This window comes from Orcinus orca, chromosome 21, assembly GCF_937001465.1.
Source record: "Orcinus orca chromosome 21, mOrcOrc1.1, whole genome shotgun sequence".
In the NCBI taxonomy this organism is placed as follows: domain Eukaryota; kingdom Metazoa; phylum Chordata; class Mammalia; order Artiodactyla; family Delphinidae; genus Orcinus; species Orcinus orca.
This window is the reverse complement of record NC_064579.1, coordinates 21,159,133-21,178,757: the sequence shown is the minus strand read 5'-3', so window position 1 is coordinate 21,178,757 and position 19,625 is coordinate 21,159,133. Positions and strand designations below refer to the sequence as shown.

Here is a 19,625-nt window from a genome sequence, read left to right as displayed (position 1 = left end):
AAATAAACTTTTTCACTGTAGCACCTACCACCATAATAGCTAAATAAGTTAATGCATAATTAAGAAATATACACTGGAGAGAAACTGACCTGTGTTGTATTTAGAGCCAACATGAATTGAGGACTATTAATATCTGGATGAGAACTGGTATTATGCCTAAACTGATTATTGCATTATGAGACTACCAATAAAAATTATTTTTTGGAAGCCATTCTTTAGTTCAACCAACATTATGGAAAACCTGATATTTACAAGAAGTCCTAAGGCATAAGAGATGGGTGTGTAGTGTTGTGGGGGGAATGAATTTCATTTATCTGATGATACCTAACACATCACTCCAAAATTTTTTGGTTTAAAACTTGAGTCATTTTTTTGTTTACTCCTCTGGAATTTCGGCAGGACTTGTGGGGACAGCTCATCTCTGCTCCATGGGATATCAGCTGGGGTGACTCAACTGGGATTGGAAAATCCACTCCCAATATGGCTTACTCAATGGCTGTCTTCTGGGTGCTCAGTTGGAGCTATTGGCTAGACCCTCGGTTCTCCTCCGTGTTGCCTTGCACAAGTCTAGGCTGGGCATCTCACCACACAGCGGCTGGGTTCTGAGAGGAAGAGGGACAGTTCTAATATGCAAATACTTATCCAGCCTTGGCTTGCTGCATGCTACTAATATCCCGTTGGCCAAAGCTAGTCACGTGGTCAAGTCCAGGGTCAATGTGGAGACCACACAAGGGTCTGAACACTGAATAGCAGCCTGGTTCACTGGAGCCCAAAGTGACAGCCTACTGTGGAAGACTGGCCGGAGAGTCACACACAAAGAGCACACCCTGTCCTGCCTTCAGGTACTCACAGAGAAGAAACCTTTTGAATAGTAGTAACGTTTTACTGCACATCCCAGTGGGTAGATGTGGGGGACAGTCGTTTGCCTGCTTATGCCATTATGTCCTAGATGTGACGGCAGCATCAGAAAAGGGTAACCACAAGGTGGTCCAGCTAAGGCTGGAGCCCAGGAAAGGGCGTTTTGCACCCTGATACCAGCTAACTTCTTGCTCTCAATTCTGCAGTCAAGTCAAGCTAGTGACATGTTTCAACTGTTCCAGGCTGTTTTCTTACTTGACTTGTATAAAGCATTAAGGCGACTTGCGGTATGTCCTCAGGCAAATCCCTCGCCTAGCTCTGTTTCGTTTTCCTCACTTCTCAAACAAGGGAGCTGGATTCAGTGATCTCTGCAGTTCCTGCCAATTGTTATATTTTACTGTATAACATTATAGTTATCCTATGATGTTATATCAACAATGAAAATGTGTTACTTTTTTGACAAGCATGTTCCTTACACTAGTTGAAGTCAGTAAAGCTAATTGATAACTAAATAGTGAATCTGAACTTTCTCCAGGCTTATCAATTTGTTCCCTAACAGATTCTGACCACGTAAAGTGGAGCAGCATGTGTTAGGACCGGCTCCTGGCCGGCTCCAAGGCCAAGCTCTTTCTCTGCTGTGAAACTTGGTCTCTTTGATCAAAAGGTTAATTTCTGCATTATTTGTCTTACAAAGTTGCTAAGAAGATAAAGTGAGATAAGAGAAGTGAAAGTGCTTAGCTTTGATTAGGCACTGAGTTTTTTTTCTGTCCCTCTAACCGATTCTGACAGCCAGGAATCAGGCTTTGGTTTTTAAAAAACAAAATAGAGGAATTCGCTCTCCGTTAGATGCTCGTTAACCTCTAGAGCCCCGCCCACAGCAATGGGCGAGGGCTTGATTCTTTCAACTTTCTCTGTTGCTAAATCTGTGACCCTCTTAATGAAACCCAAGGGACTGTACAGAAGAAGAAAAAACAAGACATTTTTAAGAAACAATTTAAAATACCTCTTGCTGAGATTGTGATTTTTTTCATTTGCCCTTCTTAGAATGTACCAAGGAGAAAAGAAGGTTTTTTTTTTTTTTTAAACTTTAGTTTCACTTTCCAGATTGCAGCAAACTTCGTCACTTCCCAGATGAAAACGACTGGATTTGAACTAATGAAAAAAGGAATGGTCAGCTGCCATCAGAGTAAGTGAAGGTGCGTATTTTAAATTCTTCCTGGGATAGGATCTCTCATGTTGGGTACAGCTAGAATGCTTGTTGGCTTTAGCATTCTTTGATCTTTCTTGGGTCTGGTGCTTGAGATCGAGTCGGAATCATTCAACATGGAGAGTAGAAAAAGAGGAGAGAATATAGGTGTGAGGAGACTTGTATCACAACTCAGAAGACAAGGAACAGCAACAGTTTCTCATTAACATGATAAAACGTTTTATGCAGTATTTTTTTTTTTTCCTTTGTAGTGTTCTGTAACTGGGAAAGCACATTAGGGAAGCGATGGAAATCATCGGGCAACAGCCTTTTTTTTAAATCACATCTTTGTCTTAAGGATGCAGAGCCCTGTGAGCTTTAAAGAGTTTATCTCCTCTCAGTTTTCTTGGCTGGAGAGGAGACAGGGGCTGGCATTTTATAACGTGCTTGACAAGGAGAAAACACTTCAGGTATTCCTAGGAGTAAGAAAATGGCTTTCTCTGGCCTCATAAAGGAAAACGGAAGAAGATGAGACATGGAAAGATCTTCAGATGTGTAGGAAGGTCAGAAATGAGCAAACATGGGCTGGTCGGCCTCGGGCGGTACTGGTTTCAGGAAGTTGGCTCCCAACCTTACAGTAGGATTATGTGTTAGTGTGTGTCTGCAGGTAGATGTGCCTGCATAAACTTAGGGGAAAAAATATTGTGAATTTACAAACCAAACTGTACAAGCCAAACTGCAAATAATGATTAAGCACCCTGGCGGCAGACGCCAGGTCCCAAACATGATGCAATATTGTCTTTTACTTGGACAAAGAAATGTGTAGTCCTCGGTTTTCCAAAATTGCAAGGCCCAGTGAATCTACTTTTCATCTCTTTTTAACTTCCTTTGTTTCTGTTACGTCTCATGAAACATCAACTCTTCACTCTAATTTCATTCTCTCGCTTTTTTTGTTTGTTTTACTGTAGCACATTCTAGAATAACTTTTTCATGCCGATTGTCTACTTATAAACTTACTGAGTCTGTGCACATCTCAAAACGCTTCTTCCCCTTATCTTTAATTGTTCAGCCTCATATGAAATGTGGGGTTCAAAATTATTCCCCCTGCACGTTTTGAAAGCTTAGCACTATTGTTTTCTAGTGGCTTATGTTGCTGATGGAAAGTTTTGTGGAATCAGGATCTCTTTCCCCTGGAAGTAATTGAGCATATGTTCTCCTTAAAAGGTTTTAGGATTTTTCTGGTGGATGATCACTATTCTGACGTTTCAAAAGAGTCTGTGTCTTTTTCCTTTTTCACTCATCCTGCCTGGCATTTGGTGAGTCTCTTCCATCAGGTGAAGTGTATCTCGTATCTGGGAATGTCTTTCAGTCCTTACATGTTTTGTAAATGGCTTAATCCTTCTCAGTAATTCTTACCTCTAGCTACAGCCCTTCCAGAAGAGTTAAATGTCACCTAGGCAAAGGAGGGGAATATATTTCGGGGACTATGCCTGTGAGTTGGTAAATAGAGGTAGTGCCCTTATGGTACTGGAAAGTTTTCAGAATGGGCTTTAGAACTATAAAGAACAATAGATTAACAATAGGTTGTAACAATAGATTGTTACAATCTAATTGTAACAGTAGATGAAATGAAATTTTAAAATAACTAAGGAAAAACGTGAAGAGGATGAGGAAATAGTATAATTAAGTTCCTCATCTTTTCGGTAGGAAGAATCTACTTAAGGTCCAGAAATGAAGAAGTAGAAACACAAGCATATTATTTAGGTTTGTGGAAGTGACCATGAGAATTAAAAGTAGAAACAGTCAAGAGGTTTACCTTGGAACGTTGCAGCTGGGGTGGAGGTGAAAAGCGAGAAGCGAGTTTGTTTTTTGATCCTTTTTTGTGCTGATTGAATTATTTCCATTTGATGTATTACTTGTATAATACGTACTTGTGTATCATAAATGTTACGAGTAATGAGATCACATTTGTTACATATATTACATATATAGTCACATTTGTTACATATATTGCAAGTAATAAACCAATGTATATGGAAGCGCATGTTATTAATGCTGCCCATTACTTTGCTGTTTTTCTTTTATAAGGCAGAATCATGAGCAGGGATTTGCTTTATCGTATCTACTCCTTTTTGGGACTGTTGCCCTTCTGGATACTGTGTACATCTTCTACCAACAAATGTACTGTTAGACATGAAATAGCTGACTGCAGTCATCTGAAGTTGACTCAAATACCTGATGACCTCCCAACAAACATAACAGTGTTGAATCTTACCCACAATCAACTCAGAAGATTACCACCTGCCAATTTTACAAGATATAGCCAACTTACTATCTTGGATGGAGGATTTAACACCATCTCAAAGCTGGAGCCAGAACTGTGCCAAAGTCTCCCTTTGTTGGAAATTTTGAACCTCCAACACAATGAGCTATCTCAGCTTTCTGATAAAACCTTTATCTTCTGCATGAATTTGACTGAACTCCATCTAATGTCCAACTCAATCCAGAAAATTCAAAGTAATCCCTTTAAAAGCCTGAAGGTAAGATGGAAATGAATATTTCCATGTAAGAAATGAAAAATATGTTATTGAATATTGTTTTCAAGTCATTTGTGCATCTTTAGACTTCATGTCTAAATATCAAGGTGAAGAATAAGAAATCTGATCTACCCAAATGGGTAGGAGGGCTCCACACACAAATATGGCCATTATGATTGGAAATATTTTCAAGAGAGCAAATACTGTAATTTTAAAGAACTCTCCTCTCTTGCATCCTTCCACTAGAAATAGAACTTAGATTCAAGAGGTAGAGACCAGAGAGGAATCAGCATATCCCATGAAGAATGGCAAATAAACTCTCCACACTGCTGATTTAGTACCTGCAATAATGAAAACATATGTCGAGTCCAAATTCTAATTTAAATAAAATTAACAATTTGAGGCATGATAAAGCCAACTGTTCAGCTAAAAATTACATACTTTTGATTTAAGAAATCTTCTACAGTATTGCTTTTCAGTAGCTACCACCTTTTTCTTGTCAGTACTTTGCTTGAATTTAAATCTGTGAAAAAATATGCTAGTGTCTTTAAATCTGAGGCAATTATTAAGTGCTTTTCTTATATCAAAGCTGTTTTCAGAACTCTGTTTTCTTCATTTTGTGGGCTTATAAAAAACTGAGCATTCCTCGACCTCAAATACCAAGAATAATATATAAATTTAAATATTCTTAGAGACATTTATAAAATGATTTGCTTGCTAGCTAGGGATTTGAAATTCTTTCTTGTGCCCTCTTAGATTCTGATGTAGATGAAATGATGTCTTTGGGCACAAAGACCTCAAAATCCGGTTAATTGCCGGCAAAATGTTATTCTTATTTTTAAAACATAAATAGAAGTCTTAAGCTCTTTGATAGACATTACATAAGATATTGCCCTAACATGTATCAGTTTTTCCTTACATTTTACCTGAGTGGAAGTTTACATGTTCAAAGGTAGCACAAAGTGACAAAACATCCTACAGCACAGACAAAACAAAATAATAATATTCTGTACTAGTCATGATGCAAAATTTACATAACTACCGATCTTTCTCAACATGAAAATCTTTTAAAAATTTCATGAACAGCAACATTCTCCTCATGCTTCTTAAGAAAATATTTCTTCATCATTTTTTTTGTTGTTTAGTTTCAAGGTTGATGCATGACACTATGTTTGATAAGCCACATGAATATTTCTTACATCATAAAGAAATGCTTATTATAAATAAATAAGTAAATAAAAATGCTTATTATGAATATTCCTTACATCACGAATAAGTAAGCTGAAGTCATTTTATTTTGGTAAGAGAAATAAAGTGATTCTTTGAATTAAGAAATTAGTCTTTGGGGCTTCCCTGGTGGCGCAGTGGTTGAGAATCCGCTTGCCGATGCAGGGGACACGGGTTCGTGCCCCGGTCCGGGAAGATCCCACATGCCGCGGAGCGGCTGGGCCCGTGAACCATGGCCGCTGAGCCTACGCATCCGGAGCCTGTGCCCCACAACGGGAGAGGCCACAACAGTGAGAGGCCCGCGTACTGCAAAAAAAAAAAAAAAAAGAAAAAGAAATTAGTCTTTGTAGCAATGGTATTTTCGATCACAACCAAGATTTTTTTATTACTCCTACCGTCAGTTTTCTATAGAATAATAAAGATGTGACATTTTGCTGTCCAGTTATTTCTAAGATTCATGTACATTTAAAATAACTATTTTTTCATGGCAAGACTGTAACTTATATACATATTTTTTCCCCTCAGAATTTAATCAAATTAGACCTAGCTCATAATGGTTTATCATCTACTAAATTAGGAACTCAGCTGCAACTGGAAAACCTCCAAGAGCTTCTACTATCAAATAATAAAATTTCTGCACTAAGACGTGAAGAACTTGATTTCCTTGGCAACTCTTCTTTAAAAAGATTAGAGTTGTCATCAAATCAAATAAAAGAGGTAAGATAAAAAATTTTGTGTTGTACTTTTAAGTGTGGGCAGTCCCTAATTGTGTCACGTGGGTAAGAATCTAAAGGTAGAGATGGAGAAAGAGGTGATAACCTTTGTCACATCTTCTAGAAATCCTTCACACTTACTGCTTAGGGCCATTGATGTCATCCTCGCAAGAAAGGGAGTTTGGTAGCAATTTGGAGCTGGAGCTCTGCTGTCAAACAGAAGTGGGTTAAAATCCATGATCCATTACAGACCAGGACTTTGGCCTTGGGGACTTAACCTCTCTGGGTCTAGTTTCCTTGCCTGTAAAGTGGAAATAATACTATCTCTTGTGCAAAATCCCTGGAAGAATTAAAATAGTATGATGGTTAAGAGCACAGGCTTTAGAGTTGGGTTAGCTGACTCCCTATGTGGCCTTTGTCTGTTAATAACTGTGCAATCGGGCAAGTTATTCAAGTTCTCTCTGCTCCAGTTCTCTAGTTTTAAAATTGGTATAATAATAACACTTCCCCATAGGCTTATGTGGCAAAGAATTTAGCACAGTGCCTGGCATTATAGGTAATGCTCGATAAACAATAACTAGCATTATATTTTTACAAGCACCTTCCTATATAATGGAGTAAACCTAACCTTCTCTTTTTGGGTCTGTGATCTTCAATTTATTCATTAGTTTTGCATACAGGTGTGTCTGTATTTTATTCCTTTACAAGCCAAGAATAAGAATATTTGGAATCCTAAACAAAACCAGATTTTTAAAGCTATATTAATTTTCAGATTAAAAAATAGACTGTGAATGAAATTATCCTGAAATAATAATTAAATATTTTATGCAAGCTACTCAGGTTCATTTTTGAACAGCATTTTTTTGTTGTTTAGAACATTTATTGTAGAAATATATAAATAAATGTAAAATATATAAGTAATGAGGAGAAAAATAAAAATTATCCAAAAGCTCATAGTCTCAGGACAACCAGTGTTAACATTTGGGTATGTTTGTCTCCAGCTTTTCTCCGTGTAATAAAAGAAAAAACAACAGCACCTGAAATTCATAGAGTACTTAACTGTGTGGCCAACACTGTGACAAGTTCTTTTTTAATACCATTTTGTCTAGTCCTGTAACCAACTTACGCTTATCATCGTTTTACACAAGAGTAAATTGAGATGAAGAAAGATTAAGGAACCTGTCCATAGCCTCACAGGTGATGGACTGGTGACAGAGCTGGGTTTCTGGCAGTGTTAGACCAGGGCCCCACGCTCTTAGCAGCTGTGCTGTGCTGCCTCTCTGAGAATGATGGTGTATCCTGCCTTTTAAAAGTAATATCATAACATGAATATCCTCCATGTCATTAAGAATTATTCACAAGCTTAATTTTAGTGACTGCAAAATAATCCTATCCTATAGATTTACCATAATTAATCTAATCATTTCCTGCTTTGTATATTGACTCACTTTCTTCCACATTTCTCTCATGTCATCCATTGGCCCTAACATCTCACAAGTGACACAGTAGAAATCAGAGCCTCTTTGCTCTCCTAGGAGACTTGACCTCTATCCTCTTTGGATCCCCTCCCTCCTGCCTCTTGCTCTCTTGCTCCAGCGCTGAGTCTCATAGCAGCCAAGGCTTCTAGTGAGGGACTGGGGGGCAGAGCGGAAGGGAGCTGGAAACGCAGTAATGAAATAGTCAGGAGAAAACCTTGGTGGGAAGACAGAGAGGATCGCTGGAGCTCAGAGTCATAGAAAGGAAAGTGCATGTCAGTGTTTCATAGTAAAATCCACCCATTTGCTCCAGAATGTTCACTGAGAGCAGTGGTCACGAAGAGGGAAACAGGATCTGCCCCAGAGGTGACTTTACAAATAGGTTATTAATTACAGTAACTCAGTGTGATGTAATTACAGTAACTCAGTGTGTTAGTAATTACAGTAACTCAGTGTGATGAAGTAAAAGTACCAGGAGACTTAACTCAGCCTGGGAGATCAGGGAAGACCCTCTGAAGAAGTGGCAGCTAAGCTGATACATGGATGCTGAGTTACCAGTGACCAGGGGAGGCAAGGGCTGGAGCAGGAGGTGGGTGATGGTACAGAGGAAGGAGCTGGGAGACAGAGGGATGGAGAGAAAACCCGGAGAAGGCGGTGAAAGAGGAAAGGGGATTGAGTAGAGAATATGCCTGCTTTTCAAGGGTCACACAGACTCGTTGTGTTTTGGTTATTAACCTCTTTTTCTGTCCCACTCTTAGTTCTCTCCAGGGTGTTTTCATGCAATTGGAAAATTATTTGGCTTCTCTCTGAACAATGCCAAACTGAGCCCCAGTCTCATAGAAGAGCTCTGCTTGGAATTATCAAACACAAGCATTCAGAATCTGTCCCTGAGCAACAACCAGCTGTACACAACCAGCAACACGACTTTTGCTGGGCTGAAGCAGACAAATCTCACAGTGCTCGACCTTTCCCATAACAGCCTAAGTGTGATTGGCAATGATTCCTTTGCGTGGCTTCCACATCTAGAATACCTCTTTCTGGAGTATAATAATATACAACATCTGTCTTCTCGCTCTTTTTATGGGCTTTCCAACGTGAGATACCTGAATTTGAGACGATCTTTTACTAAACAAAGCATTTCCCTGGCTTCACTTCCCAAGATTGATGATTTTTCCTTTCAGTGGCTAAAAGTTTTGGAGTATCTCAATATGGAAGATAACACCTTTCCAGGCATAAAAAGCAATACTTTCACGGGATTGACAAGGCTGAGATGTTTAAGTCTATCCAACTCCTTCTCAAGTTTGCGAACTTTAACAAATGAAACGTTTTCATCACTTGCTGGTTCTCCTCTGCTCATACTCAACCTAACCAAAAATAAAATCTCAAAAATAGAAAGTGGTGCTTTTTCTTGGTTGGGCCACCTAAATGTACTTGACCTTGGCCTTAATGAAATTGGGCAGGAACTCACAGGCCAGGAATGGAGAGGTCTAGAAAATATTGTTGAAATCTACCTTTCCTACAACAAATACCTAGAGCTGACTAGCAACTCTTTTGCCTTGGTTCCAAGCCTTCAACGACTGATGCTCCGAAGGGTGGCCCTTAAAAATGTGAATAGCTCCCCTTCACCTTTTCACCCTCTTCCTAACCTGACCATTCTGGATCTAAGCAACAACAACATAGCCAACATAAATGATGAACTGTTGAAGGGTCTTGAGAAACTAGAAATTCTGGATTTGCAGCATAACAACTTAGCTCGCCTCTGGAAGCATGCAAACCCTGGCGGTCCTATTCATTTTCTGAAGGGTCTTTCTCACCTCCACATCCTTAACTTAGAGTCTAATGGCTTTGATGAGGTCCCAGCAGAAGTCTTCAAGGACTTACGTGAATTGAAGAGCATCGATTTAGGATTGAATAATTTAAATATCCTTCCGCCATCTGTCTTTGATAATCAAGTGTCGCTAAAGTCATTAAGCCTTCAGAAGAATCTCATAACATCTGTTGAAAAGAACGTTTTTGGGCCAGCATTCAAGAACCTGAGTAATTTAGATATGAGCTTTAATCCATTTGATTGTACATGTGAAAGCATTGCCTGGTTTGTTACTTGGATTAATAATACCCATACCAACATCTCTGAACTATCAAGCCGTTACCTCTGCAACACTCCACCTCAATATCATGGTTTCCCAGTGATGCTTTTTGATATATCACCCTGCAAAGACAGTGCCCCATTTGAACTCCTTTTCATGATAAATACCAGTATCCTATTGATTTTTATCCTTATTGTACTCCTCATCCATTTTGAAGGCTGGAAGATATCTTTTTATTGGAATGTTTCAGTGCATCGAGTTCTTGGTTTCAAAGAAATAGACAGACAGCCAGAACAGTTTGAATATGCAGCATATATAATTCATGCCTATAAGGATAGGGATTGGGTCTGGGAACACTTTTCCCCAATGGAAGAAGAAGATCATACACTCAGATTTTGTCTGGAAGAAAGGGATTTTGACGCAGGTGTCCTTGAACTTGAAGCAATTGTTAATAGCATCAGAAGGAGCAGAAAAATTATTTTTGTTATAACACAGAATCTACTGAAAGATCCATTATGCAAAAGGTAGGTGAACACTCTGAAATGTATTCTCGTTTTTAAATTGAGCTTTTAAATATTACTAACATTATTACTCACAACTCAAAGTATTTTAAAAATAAAATTAAGAAGAAACGTAACCTCATTTTTAGTGACAGATTAAAGTTAATTACAAGGGAAATGTTAATTTTAGAGCTTTGGGCTGTTAAAAACTGTATATTGATATATACCTTAATTCAGTTATTTTTTTTAACTTAGATTCAAGGTGCACCACGCAGTTCAGCAAGCTATTGAACAAAATCTGGATTCCATTATATTGATCTTTCTTGAGGATATTCCGGATTATAAACTGAATCATGCGCTCTGTTTGCGAAGAGGGATGTTTAAATCTCACTGCATCTTGAACTGGCCGGTTCAGAAAGAACGGGTAAATGCCTTTCATCATAAATTGCAAGTAGCACTTGGTTCCAGAAATTCAGTACATTAAATTTATTTAAAGACTAAATTAAAGGAGTAACTTTCCTAATTTAAACAAGGCCCATGGTAAACTTACATTTTACTTGACAAGAATGCAAATCTGTTCATTCATATTTATAAATAAGAATACCACAAGTGTCTCTCTTCTATGGAGATATATCTCCCTATTTCAGGCCCTTCATTACCAATCGAGTTAATTTTACCCAAAATGAACAGGTAAGAATATCCTTTACTAATGAATACACGGTTGGGTTACTGAGGCCTATGAAAACAAAGTTTTAAAGTATTCCTCATTTAAAGAAAAGTTAGAGGCATATGAGTGTTTGTGATAATTATATTTGGGTTTTTTTTTCTGGATGCACTCAGAATAAAATATAACTTTTATGGGTACAATACTGCTTCGATTGTGAAAGAGTAAAACATACAGCCATATTTTTAAAAGCTGAATTACAGCAATTTTTCAACTGAAAAGCATTGTATTTTAGTGGCGCCTGTCACAGTGTTGATTTTGTTAAATGTTAAATACCATTTCAATATACATACTCAGGACAGAAAACGTTTGTTTTCTGCAACTTTTTTTCAATTACTTAATAAATAAATACTTTAATAAATACTTATGTTTCCTGATATTTGGAATTCTGCTATATGAGGCATCAGAAGACACTATTCTTTTACTTAGAAGTATTGCAGGAAGGCTTATTTCCTAAAGGTTAATTAGTAGATTGGCTTTGTGGAAACAAAATACTGTCTTCCCCTGGTCACAGACTCAGGACATGGCCCTGGCCAAATCACGTGGTTCCACTTGGATTTTTTCGACTGCTTGATCTTGAAAATTACAGTGATAAACAAAATCTTAACTATTCCCAAATCATTACTGATGACGATCCTGGTATAATACCTTCCCATAGAGTATATTATTATACCATAAAAAAGTATGCTGTGTGTAAATTAGTCCTTATGATTATTTTAAGTTTTATTTTCATTTTACAATAAAAAGAGTCTGATTATTGGAAATAGACATGAATAGCTTTTTAAAACCTTTATAGTTCTGGTATTCAAATATAAAGGAGAGTTGAAATGATCATGTTGAGATAATTTCTATACTTGAAGCACGCATTTGTCTGCTGAATTTAGGGAGCATTTGAGATGTCACACTTTGGAACTTTGATTTAAATAATTCCGTATTCTCAAGGCTAAGTTCACATAATCCTAAAAAACGTAATACCCGCTGTACTGCTGGTTCTGAAGGACTCTACAACAACATGAATTTACGGAGAACTCATTTTCAGTCTCTTATTATACACCACCCTCACACTCGAGACATGTGTTTTATAGTTTTTTTGGTTAAGATTTGTTTTCTAACTGTGAAATAATCCTGTTTTATTTTGGCATCATAAAATAAAAATCACAACTAGTTTTTTCTTGATGCACTTTGTATGTTATCTATCAATATTCTCAACCTCACTGAAATATTTCTAAATCTATTATTATTATTATGAATTTATCAATATATTGTCGGTTCGTGGAAAGCAGAGCAGGAAGTAATTTTGCTTTCTTTCTCTGGTTTATTTGTTTATGAGGTAGTTGATTACATGCGCACAATTTAAATTGAGCTCAAATGTCATTTTTTTAGAAGTTGCTTAATGTTTATGAGGTTAGGCTATACAAGGGGTGGCCTGTTTACCTGAATATAATTAAAACTAGTAAAAGGCGTAAGCCTTGACTTGTGTTTGACCCACACAGGAAGCAGCATCCTAAACTCTGCAGGCTATCCTCTCTAATTGTTCTCAGGAGAAGTCCATCTCCCTTGGGTTCAAGACAAAGGGAGTGCAGAAAATGATGTTTATCTGACCTATTTGACTTACACACGTGAACTGACTTGTCTGAATTCTCTCAGGATGTCATCATGTAATCGGTTCACCCCAACTCCTTCCCGTTTTCACTTTTAAAACAAAATCCAGCTGAATCAACAACATGGAGTTTGAAATAAATCTAGGAATTTAGATTTTACCTAAAAATGACACCTTTTAGGCTGTAATAAGAAGTAGATGCAATCAATCTGTTAGTGAGTAGGGGGGTTTTCAATGCCATTTATTTAACAATATTTACTTTTCCCAATGTCTACCTTAGATTATTTGTAGAAGGGTCTCAGTAGTAAGTGATGGTGATCATGAGAAAATGTAAAGATGTTCCAACTCGAGAGCTCAAAATACATTTCTTACGATCTATAGAGACAGTGGGCATCAGAGATCTTTTGGGGGTGATGAAAATGTTATAAAATTGGATTATGGTAATGATTTCACAACTATGTAAATTTACTAAAAATCGTTGAATCATACACTTAAAACAGGTGAATTTTTGGTACAAAATTATATATTAATTATATATTAATAAAGCTGTCAAAAAATTGTATTCATTGAGGAGCTAGCTACATGTGCCTAGCCTTGTGCTAACTAAGCAGTACGGAGTATGATTTGATATGAAATGTATTGTAGGAAATGGGGCAGTAGGAGCTAGGGTGGGAAGGAATTCTTGGGGATAGACCTGGACAAGGAAGGCTCCATGGAAGAAGGTCAGACCTTTCAAAGGCGGGTAGGATTTTGGTGAGGGAGAAGGAAGATGGAAAGGAGGGAGGGAGACATGAGTCGGTGTTGGGAGACAGTGGAGATACTGTGGAGGATGGAACCAGAGGGCGTGGCAGAGGAGTTTAGATTCAACGGGTTAGGTAGTTTGAAATTGTAACGTTATAGGTTTCTATTGGCAAAACCAGAAATTATAATAAAATTCCCTCTTGGGGTCTGTTACTTAGATTTATGTGACACCTAGTTAAATAGAGGAGCATAACTTATAATTTCACAGTCCAAACAGCCAGGCTTACTTTCACATAATAGAAGGGGATTTGAAGTGTTTTTTTCCCCAATAAGTATATAAATCTATATTAAAATAGCAAAGCATGACAATCGATTGATCATTAGTTACTAATTACACCAGGTGATATGTTAGCCATTCTTAGCTCTTGCAACTAAGCTTTGATCCATCTTCCTGTCCAAGGAAGAAACTGGTTCTGTTATGTGACTTCCCCCCCCCACCCCACCCCCAGTTTAACAAACAATCATGAGGGAGGAGTCATGGCACTTTTCATGGTGGAACTTTTCCAGTTCTGTGTGAGAATTTCTGGGAAACCTGTTTTGAATTCTTAGCTTGCTTTTATCTTAAGTCAGTTCCCCAGGAAACAGACTCCAAGATGGAGATTAACTGAAGCAGGTTAGGGGAGGGCTCTGATTTACAAGGGAGTGAAATAAGTTGGATTGGGAAGAGAGAGAATGATGAGCTTTGAGTCAATTGCAATTGCAGCTGAGGCCTTAGTGGACGGACCCCATGGGGAGCTCTGGAGTGGGAATGGCCCTACAGAGTTGACGCAAATCTAGGCATAGGGCCTAGACTGCTATACCCTCACGTCATTGGATGCAGACAGCCCCAGGAAGGAAGTATGACTTGAGCAAAAAGCTTTGCTACAAAGCAGTTCCAAAGTAGGGGCTCAGTTGTGAAACATCAGAAGGCAACACTCTGGGCAGCTGGAAGAATAGATGCCCGAGCCCCTGACGGGGAGAGCTTGGTGGTTCACTACAGCATCCACTACACCTTCTAAGGTATTTATCGCTCCACTGGTTTCTTTAAGCACTTCTGCAAGGTTGCAGCCATTTTGTTTTTAAAAAATAAAGTCTCTTCCAGAAATTATCAATCTGCCCTGACCTATGGATTTTGAAAAGGCAGAAAAAAGTGAACCAACTCAAGCTCTGGAGCTCACAGAGGATAATATTAAAGAAGATAGCATTGTCCCACTTCCTTAAGTTAAGTTTCATAATGTAATCAGTGTCACTATATTGGTTCAGTCAATCAAGGTGATGAAGAAACAGCAAGAATTTCAGTTTACTTTTATTGGTACTCTAGTCCAGACAACTCTTGTGGGAATCCTTCTTTGATATACCACCCGCTGCCCTACACACCATGCAGAACGAATCACTTCACTACTTAGGCATCCGTAGTACTTTATTCATACCCTTCGTCCAACTGCACGTCGGGTTCTGCACACTGTTTAGATCTGACTCTATCCCGAACCCCCAGAACATAAGCATCTTGAATACAGGGAGCCTTGTCTTATTCATCTTACTTGCCTTGATATCTAGATGAATGACTGGAACATAGTAATTTTTCAAACAAGAGTCTGGGCTGAAAAGTAAATGTTAGATTGGTGGTGTGGCAGTGGAAATAGGCACGTTAGCTTTTTTAGAAATATATTTTTACCATCAGGAAATTTTGTATTTGGTAGTTCTGTTTCTGGGAGAGAAAATAAACAAAGAGAATCAGGATACTCCAAAATTCCCTCCAACCTCCTGCAACTCTGCAATACCTATTCCAGAAACATGCCAGTGTGCCACGTAGGAATGGTCCAGGGAGTTCCAGGTCCCCACTTAAATAAAACCTTAGTTTACGTTCTAAGTTTTCTTGGGATCAGGTTATTAGGGATTTTTGGCTATTGAATTGTAGTTCCTTATATATTTTGGAAATTAATTCCCCCAAGTTTCTAGAACCAATCTCAACGTGCGCTGGTGGGTGGGCTGTGGCAGGGGGAGGCAGTTCCCACGCACCCAAGCAATTCTCTGACACCAGCTGGGTGTCCTACAATTCAGCTCAGTTCTGACACCATCTACCTGGAGAGAGCATCAGATCCCACAGGTTGAGGGCTCAGTCCTCCAAGACTGCCCGCCCCCCCAATTCAGACACCAATCACAAGTCTAAGTTGTCACCTGATTGGATGAGAGTTCCAAGGACCCACTCCTTGGGTTCCATTAACTTGCTAAAGTGGCTCACAGAACTCAGAGAAACATTTTACTTACTAGATTACTGGTTTATTATAAAAGGATATAACCCAGGAACAGCCAGATGGAAGAGAGGCCTAGGGCAAGGTATGCGGAAAGGGTGTGGAGTTTCTGCCCTCCTGGAGCTTGGCCACTATCCCTGAATCTACAGGTGTTCACCAACCCAGAAGCTCTCCAACCCTCATACTTTTGGGGTTTTATGGAGGTTTCCTTATATAAGCATTGTTGATTAAATCATTGACCACTGGTGACTGAATTCAGTCTCAGTCCCCTATCTCCTCCCCAGAAGCTGGGGGTGGGACTGAAATTTCTAGCCCTCTGATCACATGCTTCACTACGCTGGCAACTAGCCCCAGTCATGAGGTTCTTTCCAAGTCACCTCATTAACCTAAACCCAGCTGTGGTGGAAAGGGGCTTGTTATGAATAACAAAACACCAACTTCACTTTTATGGCTCTGAAGTGATTTCAGGAACTGAGAACAAGAAACTAAATATTATAACAGAAGGTGCTCCCATTACTCTTATCACTAAGAAAATTTCAAGGACTTTAGCTCTGTGCCAGAAACGAACAAAGGCCAAATATATATTTCTTATTATACCTCACAATATCACAACCCGTTATCAGATACATGGTTTTCAAATGTTCTCTCCCATTCTGTAGGTTACTTTTTACTCTGGTGATTGTATTCTTTCCTGTGCAGAAGCTTTTTAGTTTGATGTAGCTCCACGTGTCTATCTTTGCTTGTGTTGCTTGTGCTTTTGGTGTCGGATCTGTGCAATCATTGCCAATGCCAGGGTCATGAAGTTTTTCCCTTGTATTTTCTTCTAGTAGGCTTACAGTTTATAAGTTTTTCATCCATTTGAGTTGACTTTCTGTGTATGGTGTAAGATAAGGTCAACGGGTATATGAAAAGATTCTCAACATCTGGGAAATGCAAATCAAAGCCACAATGAGGTATCACCTCACATCTGTTGAAATGGATATTGTTGAAAAACCAAAGGACAGCACGTGTTGGTGAGGCTGTGGAGAAACTGGAACGCTTGCACACCATCGGTGGGAATGCAAAATGGTGCCGTTGCTATGGCAAATAATATGGAGGTTCCTCAAAAAATTACAAATAGAAATACCAAATGATCCAGCAACCGCACTTCTGGGTATTTAGCCTGTAAAAAATTAATAAACAAAGACCAGAAGAGGGAGCTCTCATACCCAGTGAGGATAGCTGAGCGCAGCAGGAAGAAGAAAGATTCCTCTTCTTTCCTGGCAAGGACTCAGCCATTGAAAAGCCATGGACTATTTTTACTACAGCACTCCCGACTTCCTTTTCCACCCTAGAAAGATGGTCTCCTTTCCTTGCTGTGTGGGGACTTGCATGCAGCTCACCATGGTTACAGACCCCAACTGCAATCCTATGCTGATCCCAAATAAGTGCATTTTTGCTGGAGAAATATCTGGCAGTCTATTTGTTTCAGGTCAACAATCCAAAAGCCTTAAAATCAGGATCTCAAAGAGATATTAGCACTCCCAGGTTCATTACAGCACAATAGCCAAAATGTGTAAATAATCTACTATATATTATAATAATCTAATATGTGTGTGTGTGTGTGTGTGTGTGTGTGTGTGTATATGGGCCTCTTAAAGGTAAATTTATTTACATGCACCCTGGACAGTATTTAACACTATGACATTTTGTCCATGCTATATAAGAAATTACTTTTTAAAAAGGAGGTATTCAAACTGTCCTTGAACTCTCATTTCTACGACTCCCTTCTTAAGCCTCCTTTCCTTTGTGTTCATTGACCACAAGGCTTTAAGCAGCTAGGGAATGTTTCTTGCCAATTACCATAACACCAAAGAAATGACCACTAGAGGAGTGCAAAGAAAGAAGATTCTTGATTGGCTTCCTGGCAAATTGATGAGTCATTCCCCAACAGTGCTGTAATTTTAAAAAACTGTTTAAATTTATCATATTATCACTGTGCTTTTTAAAACTTGTTTTCCTCACAGTGACCTTTTCTTGCTACACCTTAAAACTCTAAGCATCATATCATTTATAATCTGTTGATACACTGAACTTGAAACAATCGAAGTGTTAGAAGTCAGTATAAGGTAAGAATATTTTATGCCCGTGATGCACTGTATACCACTCCAAAATGTGTGACTCTGGCCTAAGGATTATTTTGAGCTGAAGACAATTGAGGAAAAGCAGACCCAGGATGAGCAATCTGCACCCTACTCCCCATCTGTATGAGAGCAGAGCAGACATTCCCCTTGTGAAGGTCAGCCCCGTGCCTCCCACGCCAGGAGCGGGGAGAGGGGAGATGGTGCCACAGAAAGGTCTACATTGACAAACCTTACTAAGCAGCCACGTCTTCCATCACTTTCCACCTATATATCCCGACCCCCAGTTTGCTGTCCCTAGAAACTTCAAGTCCTCTTCCTCTGTCTCGTTGATCTCGAGTGGCCTCAGGCTGCAGCAGCTTGAAGCAGGATTTCAGTTGCCAGCCAGAGACTGACGTCAGGCTGCGGCAGTGAGAGCCCTGACCTGTGGCCGGTGACAAGGCCCCTGGCCCGTCAGCTTTGTAGAAATGAATTCCCACAAAGAAACGGAAAGTAGTGAAACAAGTAAAGTGTTTATTAGGAGGAAAAAGAGTACTTGTGAATAGGCACACATGGGCGAACTCAGAGAGAGAGTCGCACCCTCGTGGTAGTTTGACTCACTCACATGGGGCATTTCTTCCGGGTTTCCTTTGGCCAGTCATCTTGCTTTGCCTGGTTCTGAGTCTGTATTTGGTTTAACTCAGGGTCCTCCCTTGTGTGCGTGCATCTCTTAGCCAAAATGGATTCTAGCCAAGAGGCCTATGGGTAGGTTGACATCACTCCCTTTCTGACCTCCAAGGAGCCTTTCTGCACATGTATAGTCAAGAAGCTCTCCTTGACCTTGAGAATGAGAACTATGTGGTCTCTATCTTTTATCTGGGCAGGTCTCGCCTCTCCTATTATCCTCCTGCTATAATCTTCACCTTGGATTATCTGTCCACAGGGGACAAACTCCAGCTGCTCAGCCGGGGGCCCATCTATCTCCGGCCTCATTGTCACTTCTCTTTCAACTTATTTTTCTTTCGTTAAGATGTTCTATAAGCCCGATTTCTAACCACCCTTTTGAGTTCCTCATCACTGAGTTCTCCTGTGTGTATGTGAAAGAATCTTAAATTGGACACACCCCGTGCCAGGGCTGTTCCTTCAGCTGGCCGCTGCACACCAAGGGCTCCGTCTGTGAGAGAAATCCCGGTGCTTGGTGTCCTCATGACATGGAGTTTTGCATGCAGATCGACTTAAAATGTACCTCTTGTTTACATAATTTGCATAATTTAAAAGCATAATGTTGCCAAACTTTGGAAATGTTAATGTTCAAACTGAAAATCTCCACTACCTGTAACTTCCCCTCTGGATCAGTATGTGGTTTATAATCCCAGCCAGTGGTTTGATCTGTTCCAGTGTAATTTCCATGGGCTCTGCCTCAACTGGAGAACTAGTATTTGTGAATTTTTTGTACATAAGTGTCTGTTACAAATATTTTAGCAAACACTTTCTATTTCTCTGGCTTGTGCATATCTTGGCTGGCATTACAGAAAAATAGTGCAAACATTATTCCCTTACTGGGAAACTTTTTAATTTTTCTCTCGT

General features: G+C 39.2%; 1 protein-coding gene across 1 annotated transcript; it reads left to right on the top strand.

Annotated features, from left to right (window-relative positions):
• Positions 1-1,736: 1,736 nt before the first annotated feature.
• On the top strand, positions 1,737-11,619 carry TLR3 (toll like receptor 3). The gene is made up of 5 exons (XM_033400695.2): positions 1,737-2,044; positions 4,133-4,584; positions 6,334-6,525; positions 8,755-10,607; positions 10,839-11,619. The coding sequence occupies exons 1-5, from the start codon at positions 1,990-1,992 to the stop codon at positions 11,065-11,067; spliced, it is 2,781 nt and encodes a 926-aa protein (XP_033256586.1). The 5' UTR covers positions 1,737-1,989; the 3' UTR covers positions 11,068-11,619.
• Positions 11,620-19,625: the final 8,006 nt, after the last annotated feature.

Bases quoted from the DNA above. Each gene is read 5' to 3' on its own strand.
- TLR3 (XM_033400695.2), top strand. From the start codon at position 1,990: ATGAAAACGACTGGATTTGAACTAATGAAAAAAGGAATGGTCAGCTGC. The intron at 4,585-6,333 runs GTAAGATGGAAA...TTTTCCCCTCAG, and splicing joins ATCCCTTTAAAAGCCTGAAG to AATTTAATCAAATTAGACCT. The intron at 10,608-10,838 runs GTAGGTGAACAC...TTTTTAACTTAG, and splicing joins AAAGATCCATTATGCAAAAG to ATTCAAGGTGCACCACGCAG.